Source organism: Anolis sagrei, chromosome 4, assembly GCF_037176765.1.
Source record: "Anolis sagrei isolate rAnoSag1 chromosome 4, rAnoSag1.mat, whole genome shotgun sequence".
Taxonomy (NCBI): domain Eukaryota; kingdom Metazoa; phylum Chordata; class Lepidosauria; order Squamata; family Dactyloidae; genus Anolis; species Anolis sagrei.
The window spans coordinates 245,893,394-245,905,250 of NC_090024.1; the positions used below are offsets into that span (position 1 = coordinate 245,893,394).

Here is an 11,857-nt window from a genome sequence, read left to right on the forward strand (position 1 = left end):
CCAGTCCAATCCCATTCTGCCAAGAAGCAGGAATATTGCATTCAAATCACCCCTCACAGATGGCCATCCAGCCTCTGTTTAAAAGCTTCCAAAGAAGGAGCCCTCACCACACTCCGGGGCAGAGAGTTCCACTGCTGAACGGCTCTCACAGTCAGGAAGTTCTTCCTCATGTTCAGATGGAATCTCCTCTCTTGTAGTTTGAAGCCATTCTTTCATTGCGTCCTAGTCTCCAGGGAAGCAGAAAACAAGCTTGCTCCCTCCTCCTCCCTGTGGCTTCCTCTCACATATTTATACATGGCTATCATATCCCCTCTCAGCCTTCTCTTCTTCAGGCTAAACATGCCCAGCTCCTTAAGCCGCTCCTCATAGGGCTTGTTCTCCAGACCTTTTATCATTGTAGTCGCCCTCCTCTGGACACATTCCAGCTTGTCAATATCTTTCTTGAATTGTGGTGCCCAGAACTGGACACAATATTCCAGATGTGGTCTAACCAAAGCAGAATAGAGCATGGGGAGCATGACTTCCCTAGATCTAGACACTATACTCCTATTGATGCAGGCCAAATTCCCATTGGCTGTTTTTGCCGCCACATCACATTGTTGGCTCATGTTTAACTTGTTGTCCACGAGGACTCCAAGATCTTTTTCACACGTACTGTTCTCGAGCCAGGCGTCCCCCATTCTGTATCTTTGCATTTCGTTTTTCCTGCCAAAGTGGAGTATCTTGCATTTGTCCCTGTTGAACTTCATTTTGTTAGTTTTGGCCCATCATCTCTCTAATCTGTCAAGATCGTTTTGAATTCTGCTCCTGTCCTCTGGAATAGTGGCTATCCCTCCCCATTTGGTGTCTGCAAACTGAAGATCTCCTCACCTGGGCAGACTCATTGGAGAACCTACAGTCCTTCAGATAGCCTGGATCTGGGCAAGAAGTGGGTCTATAAGTCACAAAAAGCACAGAAATTGGTGGCTTTTTCCTTAGAGAAGAGCTCCAGCTCCTCTCCCAGGGGGTCTTTTCGCATCCCACCCATCTCTTTAGCCAGCAAAGGAGAAAATCTTGAAGGTCTGATAGGTATGTTGGAGTATCTTTCTGGACTAGCACAGACTCCATCGATCCTTGCTTTGGAGTACCTTGGAAATTACATCCAGCTATGTTGTGCTTTATTCATACTTCCCTTTCTTGATGGGTCTTTCAATCACTCACACATTTCCTATAAATTCTAGCCATTGTCAAAATCTCTTCCGAGCAGCTCTTGTTCCAAAGTGTTTACATTCTAGGAAGCTGCAAGGAAACTTGGGCAAGGCCATTGCAATAGGATTCCTGGAGATCAACTGACACCGAGTTCCAAATCTTGTGCCAAGAGGAATCTTCTCCCATTGGCAAACCCATCTTGAGCAACTGTGGCCCAATTGCCAGCCAGACCCTCCCTCTCCTTCAGGTTTATAAGATCCCTGCCTGGATCAAGGGAGATGCATACTTTCCAAAAGGGCACCATGCAGTCCAGACTTGTCCTCCTCGCCCTCCTCGTCTTCTGGGCCGGTTGTTCTTCTGCTTCCGATGGGCATGGAAGCAAAAAAGGTGAGTATGGAAGCTCAGGCAAATCCAGGGAAGGAAGGACAAGTTGGGCTTGGCTACAGAAATGGATGTAGCCATGGGGTCCTGACAAGAGGCTTGCTCCACTGCTTCTTCTGCCCTTCACCTTTGCTTCTTTGCACAACACCTTCTGGGGATGAATTTCACGCTGTGGCGGTCAATAGATGTGAGTGCTTTTCTTCAGGGAAAACTAAAGATTGAGATGCAAGGAGGAAAAAGGGGCTGTCAGGACATTCCACCAGCCTCTGGAGTTCTATCTATCTATCTATCTATCTATCTATCTATCTATCTATCTATCTATCTCTATCTCTATCTCTATCTCTATCTCTATCTCTATCTCTATCTCTATCTCTATCTATCTATCTATCTATCTATCTATCTATCTATCTAGATCTAGGGTCTAGATCCAGGAAAGTCCCGCTACTCTTCTATTCTGTCTTGGTCAGACTACACCTGGAATACTTGCATCCAATTGTAGGGACCACAATGGAAGGGAGATGTTGACAAGCTGGAATGTATCCAGAGGAAGAGGGCAACTCAAAGGATCAAGGGTCTAGAGAACAAGCTCTATGAGGAGCAGCTTAAAGAACTGGACATGTTTAGCCTGCAGAAGAGAAGGCTGAGAGGAGACATGATGAGGGCCATGTATAAATATGGGGGGGGGGGAGTCCTAGGAAGGAGGGAGCAGGCTTGTTTTCAGCTTCCCTGGAGACTAGGATACAATGGAACAATGGCTTCAAATTACAGGAAAGGAGATTCCATCTGAACATGAGAAAGAACTTCCTAACTGTGAGAGTGGAACTCTCTGCCCCAGAGTGTGGTGGAGGCTCCTTCTTTGGAGGCTTTGAAGCAGATGCTGGATGACCATCTGTCGGGGGTGCTTTGAATGCAATTTTTCTGCTTCTTGGCACGTGGTTGGACTGGATGGCCCACAAAGTCTCCTCTAACTCTAGGATTCTTTGAATCTGTCTGTCTATCTATCTATCTATCTATCTATCTATCTTCTGCTCCCACTCTGTCTTTTCCCCCATGCTGTTCAACATCTGCATGAAACTACTGGGAGAGCCCACCCGAAGTTTTGGGTTGTGGTGCCATGTATATGCAGATGACACCCAGCTCTACTACTCCTTTCCAGCTAAAGCCAAGGAAGCTGTCATGGTCCTAAACCATCTGTAATGAACTGGATGAGGACAAACAAATTGAAGCCTAATCCAAACAAGACAGAGGTGCTCCTGGTCTTGTTGGTTTTAACTATGTTTTTCCCCCCAATATTTTCATTGTTTAATTGTATTTACATGTTTATATGTGTTGGGTTTTTAATCTGTATCTAGTATGATATTTAGCGTTGGCTGCCTTGAGTCTGTTTGAAGGAGAAAAAGTGGAATATAAATACTACTACTATTACTACCATTGGCTGATCTCCTTTGAGTGCTGAAGTGGATTCTGTCCTTCTCGGTTCTGTGTAGCATGGTACAATGACCTATTGTATGCAATTATGCTTAATATTAAAAATCCAGGTACTATTACAACGTTTTTTGAGGGGTGCTAACACCTCTCTATTTGTCCTAATGGGAAGCAGCTGTGAAATTCCTCCTCCAGAACTCTGAAAAGGACCTTCTGCTTGATTCTGATTCTGATGTGTCTCCATTTGCTTTTCCAGTGAAACCAGGTGTGTGTCCAAAAAGAGCTCCTCCAGGACACACCAATCCTTGCAAAAATCCTCCATGTAAAACTGATGCTTGTTGTCCTGGCAAGATGAAGTGCTGTCAAATTTCATGTGGGAAGACCTGTTTGATGCCCATGTCTGGTAAGGAAACCTTGAAGCTGGTGTTCTTGACAGGAAACTGGAACCATTCTGCCCCAAAACACCCCTTCCCCCCAAAAGCTGAGCGACTTTTCCCTCTTGAGCCTCTGCCTTGTCACCTTTTCATCTTCTTGGACAGGCTTTATGAGACTCTAGATTAGTGCCTGTTCTAGCTGCATTCCATGACTTGCCTATCAACTCCCAAAATAACGAGACCACACACCAGTATTTGGGTTTAAATATGGGCAACTTTCATTAATTGTTACCTATTGGATCGAAATCTAGGGATCCTGAACTTGGTGGCAAAGCCGAGGTAGCGTCCCTGTCTGGCTACACCTTGGCTAGATAGGGCGAAACATCCGGGTCCCCAGGGAACCTAATCCGGGCAACCTCAAAGTGAAATGTGTTGGAGAAATTCCTCTCGGGGTATTTGAGACCTGACTCATCCCATTAGAATTCCCCTCACCTCATCAAATTGCACCTTAGGTGAGTGTCTTAGTTAATGGCCTTCACCCCTGAAGGGGGTGCATTGGACATACACCAAATTTTAGCTTTTTCTTAACTGTTTACCATGACCACCTATTTAATGCCACACTATCCCAATTTGCCCTGCAACAGCATATGGTAGGTGAAAAAACCCTCCTAGGGTGTAGGAGGGGAAAAAAATCCTACCCGGCCCTGTAACAGCAACCGTAATATACTGTTTAATGGGCAGGAGTGGTGGGTCGACGCTTGGCTCCTGAATGAAGAAGGGGGCAGGACAGTGTAGAGGGCCTGGCTCCACCCCTTCAAAGTAGTTCTGACGGAACTCATTGTTCTCTCCTCGGGGGAGGAGGCAAACATCTCTTCCACCCGGCTGTGCCGAGGTGGGAAAGTTTCTTATTTCTTGTCTTTTTTTCCCAAAGTCACTCTCTTCCCTTTCTGAAAGTACCCAAACATCTGTAATGTCATTCTACAGCTTTGCAAGAAATGGGTTGGCTATTGACTGATGTAGAGTCACCTTTCCTGTATTCTGGATTCAATAATATTACAATTTTGAGGAAAATGTTAGTCTATATGAGAGACTAGTCACTTTGGATCAATGTGATCGAAAGTGACTTGTAATATTTGGTGGTCCATTTCATGCAATCCCCCGAAAACAGAACATGGAGAAGGGAACTGAAAAGCTGGGCAAAACAGATCAAGAGAGCCAGATTTATCCCTTCCCGGCAGCAGAAAACTGTCACGTTGCCAGGGCTCTGCTGTATTCAGGCAGAGATGAACCAAACAAACTCCCAGTTCGTGCCAAACAATTTAAATAAAACAGCACTTACTGTCTGGCTGTTTTAATAGTCCAAAATATAAAACATAAAGATTGCACTCAGCCATAGAATATAAAACAAAACTGACAGCAAACGCTGTTGCAGGTTCAAGGTCCAGTCCAGTGGTCAAAAGCCGAGAGTTCAATGAGCAAAGTTCAGGGATCAAGAGTCTATAGCATAGACAAAAGCCAATCCAAAGATTCAAGCTTCCAAGAGTACAGGAGACAGGTCAGGATACCGAAAATCCACGAACCTGGGGGAAAACCAGCAGCATCTACCACCAAAATAAAACAAATACTTTTCTCCCAAGGATCAGTCCCAAGGCTAGTTCCTTCTATCCAGAAACACCCAGTTGCAACACATCTCTTGCATGCCTCCACCCTTAATTGCTTTCACCCATGAACTCTTACTTACAGATTACTCAACCCTTTAGAAATAAGACATCAATCACCAACTGCTAGGCCTACCACCACTAACCAGCATCAACTGCAGAACATGATACATGACAAAAACTTCCCTAGGCTCCTCCTCCAGAGAGGGCTCTGCTGGGAACTCACTTTCCCAGAAACATTTGCATGGGGCGGGCATTGAAGAGTCTCTTGAGTTCTTCTAGGAACATGATGGGAGTGGAAGTTTTCTCTCTCTCTCTCTGTTTCTCAGTCAATAAAAGGCCTGGTTATATCCACTCTCTGATTGGCTGACAATGGACACAACCAGCAACTACAATTCCCAGAACACTGTCTTGCAGTTTGTCTTATTTTTAAAAATGTTATGGTAAAAATTTAAAACAATTCCAAAAAATTCATAAATTGGTGAATTGTAAATTGTAAATGGGGTCTAAAACAGGTAGGTTTCATGCAGATAGACCTTAAAATGACCAAGGAGTGAGGCTTCAAAGTTTCCCATTGTAGCCAGTGGGCCAAATCTTTGCCGAATGAAAATGGCAACACTCCTCCTGACTGGAATAACATCCCAGTGAAGAGAATGAGGGGTTAGCTGAAAATGGACCCCAAAATGGCATGCCTTTTGGCCAGCTTGCACAAGCCTATCAGAGAAATGAAGTGTGTCTGTTTTACAAAAGTTGTCTGCAAACAATGTGTAAACCGCAGCAGTGAAAATGCTACAGACCAAAATCACCAAAGAAACTAGAGTAAAAGGCCACAATGTTATAGATGATGATGATGATGATGATGATGATGATGATGTTTGTCATGTCAGCAACCTGAGAAATTGCAAGTCGCTTCTGGTGTGAGAGAATTGGCCGTCTGCAAGGACGTTGCCCAGGGGACACCCGGATGATTTGATGTTTTTATCATCCTTGTGGGAGGCTTCTCTTATGTCCCCGCATGAGGAGCTGGAACTGATAGAGGGAGCTCATCCACCTCTCCCCGGATTCGAACCTGCGACCTGTCGGTCTTCAGTCCTGCCTGCACAGGGGTTTAACCCACTGCGCCACTGGGGGCTCATCATCATCATTATCATCATCACTGTTAAATCTCCTTTATTGGAACACTCCAAAAGTGGAAACATTTCCCTTCCAGCTCTAGTCACACATCCAACTTGTAGTTGTTGTTCATTCGTTCAGTCGTTTACAACTCCTTGTGACTTCATGGACCAGCCCACACCAGAGCTCCCTGTCAGCCGTCACCACCCCCAGCTCCTTTAAGGTCAATCCAGTCACTTCAAGAATACCATCCATCCATCTTGCCCTTGCTCGGCCCCTCTTCCTTTTTCCTTCCATTTTCCCCAGCATCATTGTCTTCTCTAAGCTTTCCTTTCTTCTTGTGATGTGGCCAAAGCACACATCCAACTCCGGTTGAGTTTTTCCTCAAGGAACCCTAATGGGGGAAATGGAAGAAGTGGGGCTACCAAAGGGGTTTTGTACAGGGGCCCTTGTAAAAAGCAGATGTCTTGGATGCTTCTTTGCTGATCTGCCACTCGGCCCAAGTATTTCCAAGGGATTGGAGACCAAGGGGCTTGGAAAGGATGTCTTCATCTTTCTTCCTTTGAGAAAGGGGACATCTGCAGATGCATGTTTTCAGAGTACAGCAGGCATCGTTTCCCAACATCCTTATCTCCAGAGACTCGGAAACACTTCCATCTAAAATTAGGGAAAAAATTCCTAGCAGTCTGCTGCTGCCTGGGAGTTCAGTGGAATCTCCCCCTTTGGAGACTGCATGGCCATCTATCGGGAGGGCTTGTATGGTGTGTTTCTGCCTGGAAAAAGGGGGTTGGACTGGATGGCCTTTAAGGATCCCTTTCAGTTCTAGTGAGATATACATTACCTGAGAGTCTCCTTCTCTGGAAGTCTTTAAACAGAGGCTGGGTGGCTGTCTCTTTGTCGTGCGTTAGCATGAGTAGCATGCAGATTGACTCTAGCCCTGTTAACTTCGTGTGTGATGAATTGGCTCATAAAAGAAAAACACATGAGACTTTGGCTTAAAGTAGTAAAAGACAATATTGTAGTATTGGCAGCATACAAAACAAAATAGCAGGATTGCTGTTTCCACAAAAGTAACACAAATCTTCTGAGAGTTATCTCTACTCAGCTGTGATAAGCAGGAAACCTTGTCTTCCTTCACATGGCTTTGTCTTCACAGGACGTCTGCAGCATATTCCCCGGCACAGCATAACACGCAATGCTTACACAAGGCAAAATGGCACAAAGGCAAAAATGGACAGAGGCATAGACGCACAATTTATTTATTTCTCATGTCAGGGCAGCCAGTCAATTATATTACATTTCTAACAGAACAAAGCAAACAAACAGAGAAAATACAAAATGTGTGAGTTTGGTAGTTGATTAAATGTCCTTTGAGCAGTATCTGGCCCCTTGGAGTGCCTCTGGTGTTGCCTCAAGAAGGTCCTCCATTGTGCATGTGGCAGGGCTCAGGGTGCATTGCAGCAGGTGGTCAGTGGTTTGCTCCTCTCCACACTCACATGTCGAGGATTCCACTTTGTGGCCCCGTCTCTGAAGGTTGGCTCGTGGTGCCAGAGCGCAGTCTGTTCAGCGCCTTCCAAGTCGCCCCGTCTTCTGTGTGCCCAGGGGGAAGTCTCTCATTTGGTATCAGCCATTGGTTGAGGTTAGGCTTGGGCAGTTTCGTTCGTTAATTTCGTAATTCGTTATTAATTCGTATTTAAATTAGCTTACAATCCAATATTGAGCCATGCAGGAATAGTGTGAGGAGTAAATTAGATTCGAAACAATTTTTTCAATTTATTTCGTTATTATTTCGTTATTATTTCGTAATTATTTCGTAATTATTTCGAAATTATTTCGAAATTATTTTCGCATGTCCGGTGCAAGTTTTATAGTTGTTGTTTGTTTTATCACACCAACAGTCAACAACAGAGGGAGATGGAAGCTTCAGAAGTTCCCCCTGACCCATTTGGAGGGTTTTTTTTTAGCATATTGTGCAATTGCGTTCGCCATTAACGAATCGATTCGTAATTTTACGAAATTTCATAAATTTTGAAATTTTTAAAAGCAAAATTTCAGAATTCTTAAAAAAACCAAAACGCGATGGTCCCCTAAAAACGAAGCGAGTTTAGAAACAATTTTTTCCATTGTTACCCAGGCCTAGTTGAGGTTCTGGGTTTGAGCCTGCCACGTTTGGTCTCTCGCTTGCTGGGGTGTTCCCACGAGTGTCTCTGTAGATCTTAGAAAACTATGTCTGGATTTAATGGCATTAGCACACAATGCCAAATGGCATTAGCACAATGGCATTAGCACACAATGGCAAAGAAACTAAACCCACAATAGCTATCTTTACACACAAGATAGTAATGCTCTCAATTAACTCTCCAATTAACTGAGACAGCTGTAGCACAAATAGCCTTGATCCTTACTACAACTTAGATAAAGTCCGTTGCAACCTCTTAGTAGCAACACTCTTAAGGTGGACTGGACAGCTTCTGGGGTCCCTTTATTATTATTATTATAACTTTATTTATACCCCGCTAGCATCTCCCGAAGGATTCGATGCGGCTCACTATAGGCTGAAGCCCAACACAATACAACAATACAATATCTAGCAAATAAAACAGTTAAGCAGAAAAACAATAACAATAGCAATACGACAAGACATTATTAAAAACTGAGTCGGCCGGAGTAGGGGTACAAGGTTAAAAGTGCTGATGTATCGGAGGGGTGTGGGATTATGATATAAGTGCGGTGTGCAGTGTGCGGTGATTTGGTACTAAAGTGCTTCTGGGATTTGGTCCTGGGAGATTCCTAATCTGAAAAGGCACATTGGAACAGCCAGGTTTTCAAATTCTTCCTGAAGACTGCCAGTGTAGAGGCTTGTCTGAGATCTTTCGGGAGGGCGTTCCAGAGGCGGGGGGCCACCACGGAGAAGGCCCTGTCTCGCGTCCCCACCAAGCGCGCTTGTGACGCGGGCGGGATCACGAGCAGGGCCTCTCTAGATGACCGGAGTGAGCGTGTGGGTTCGTAGACAGCGATGCGGTCACGCAGGTAGGGTGGTCCCAAACCGTTCAGGGCTTTGTAGGTAAGCACCTGCACCTTAAATTGGGCTCGGAAAATAAACGGCAGCCAGTGGAGCTCCTTAAACAGGAGGGTTGACCTCTCTCTGTAATGGACCACAGTTAACATCCTGCCCGTTGGACCAACTGGAATTTCCGAGCCGTTTTCAAGGGCAGCCCCACGTAGAGCGCATTGCAGTAATCCAGTCTAGAGGTGACTAAGGCATGGACCACCCCGACCAGATCAGCCTTAGCGAGGTACGGACGTAGCTGGCCCCTTTCACCTCTAAGATTATATAATTCTCTGACCCTTTTCCAGATCTCCTTTAGCTTTTGCAGTGAAACCTTTCAAGGGCTTGGGTGGCCATTGTTATAACAGGAAGGTATACGGGCAATGATGAACATCCAATTGCAGCCTTCTGTGATACTGGCAGAAGGTTGTTGTTTCATCATGAGTGATGATGAGGCATCGGTTGGGGAAGTCATATTAATTTTATCATGGGTGGTGGAGTTTGAAAAGCAGCAGGATATCACCTTGCAAACATCAATCTAGCTGATAAGGCTGATTTTAATAAAAAGGTCTTGTCTCGCTTAGGGGTTATGGAGAGATTGGCGCCCAAACCAACGGCTGCCAGGCCAACAAGGAAGCCTCTTGTAACGGTGACAGCGTCGGCAGCTGGGTCTCCCACAACAAGCAAGGCTCCCAAACTGGAGATGGAGGTGGCAGTGCCGACAGGGGTGCCTCCTGCAGCAAGCCTGGATAGCAACCCGGCAATGGTGGCCATGCCTGAAGGTGAGTAGTATCATCAAGGTAGTCATTATCCGTCAGGGCCAGGTGGGCACCAAGGAACCCAAGAGATGCAGACAGCAGTAGTAGAACAGGTTGGTAGTGGCACCTTCAGTAGTGGATTTCAGGAGCCTCACAGAAGCTGTGAGAATCGGGTAGACCAAAATATCATGGATACAAATGTTATGGGAAAGGACCATTCTGCCCAGAGAGGGGTGGTTCAGCAGGCAAATCAGGATAAGAGCAACCACATGGGGCAACATTTGCCCATGTGCCCGTACTAGTACTCCATACTAGAGTGCTCTCTCCACCTTGGAGGCCCCAAAGACAACTGGAACCAGTTCTTCCTGGCCTTGGAGCTTTCTGGGGCTGGAGCTAGCACCTCCTTGACCAACCCATTTGAGGCTGTGAACACTGGTGGAGTGTGGGGAAAATAGACCTTGACATTTGGGAATTGTAGTTGTTAAGATTTATAGTTCACCTACAATCAAAGAGCATTCCGAACTTCACCAACAATGAAATTGAACCAAACTTGGCACACAGAACTCCCATGACCGACAGAAAATAGTGGGAGGGTTTGGTAGGCACACAACAGAGGAGATTCCACCTGAACATGAGGAAGAACTTCCTGACTGTGAGAGCCGTTCAGCAGTGGAACTCTCTGCCCAGGAGTGTGGTGGAGGCTCCTCCTTTGGAGGCTTTTAAACAGAGGCTGGATGGCCATCTGTCAGGGGTGATTTGAATGCAATATTCCTGCTTCTTAGCAGAATGGAGTTGGACTGGATGGCCCACAAGGTCTCTTCCAACTCTTTGATTCTATGATTCTATGATTCTATGACCTTGAGTTTTGGAGTTGTAGTTCACCTACATCCAGAGAACACTGTGGACTCAAACAATGATGTATCTGGACCAAACTTGGCACAGATACCCAATATGCCCAAATGTGGACATTGGTGGAGTTTGGGGAAAATAGGCTTGACAATTGGAAGTTGTAGTTGCTGGGATTTATAATTCACCTACAATCAAAAAGAATTTTGACTCAGAAAGGCAGTATACAAATGGTCTTTGGTGACCCCTATGACACCCCCCTCGTGACTCCCCCAGGTTGACTAATGCTGATGTAAAAATTAGGGAAAGATTCCTGGCAGTCAGGGCTGTTTGACCATGCAATCACCTGCCACCTGGGAGTCCAGTAGAATCTCCCTCTCCGGAGGCTAGATGGCCATCTCTCGAGAGGGCTTAGATAGTGTGTTTCTGCCTGGGAGAAGAGGGTTGGCTGGGATGGCCTTCAAGGATCTCTTCCCAATCTAGTGGGATATAGGCTACAAGAGTCTCCTTCTCTGGAAGTCTTTAAACAGAGGGTGGATGGCTGCCTGTTAGGGTGGACTGGATGGCTTCTAGGATTCTATAATTCTCTGACCCTTTGTCATATCTCCTGAATGTCACTCTATGTGCCAAAATGTGCAGCAATTATGCTGCTTTGCAAGAAATAAGCCTGCAATTGAATATTGCGGAGTGATTTCCTCTTCCTGCTTCTGACTCTCTCTTCTTTTCACAGACTGAATTTGAAGGAGGCCTGGCTCCATGGGCAGCAGCCCTCCACCACCAAGACTTCTGCACATCTCTCCTTTCCCCAGAAAGTTCAAATCCCACTCTGCACCATCCTCACTTATTCCACTGATAGTCCCAATAGTCCCAATTCTGCTTTGATAATAAATGCAACAATGCCCTGCACCGCATGTGTCTAGACCTTCTTCTTTTTTTGACAAGGGGAGGGGCCTTATTTGCCTGAGGGTCTCCAAGTTCTCCTTCATCTCCTGGAAGAAAACCCAAATGAAGTCTCCTTGCCATTGGCCCAGAAAGCCACCCATGCCTTTGGGAAAGAAATCCCTC

At 45.6% G+C, this 11,857-nt stretch overlaps 1 protein-coding gene across 1 annotated transcript; it reads left to right on the forward strand.

Annotated features, from left to right (window-relative positions):
* The first annotated feature begins 1,456 nt into the window (after positions 1-1,456).
* On the forward strand, positions 1,457-11,655 carry LOC132772964 (antileukoproteinase-like). The gene is made up of 4 exons (XM_060771815.2): positions 1,457-1,575; positions 3,251-3,397; positions 9,773-9,970; positions 11,523-11,655. The coding sequence occupies exons 1-4, from the start codon at positions 1,467-1,469 to the stop codon at positions 11,525-11,527; spliced, it is 459 nt and encodes a 152-aa protein (XP_060627798.2). The 5' UTR covers positions 1,457-1,466; the 3' UTR covers positions 11,528-11,655.
* Positions 11,656-11,857: the final 202 nt, after the last annotated feature.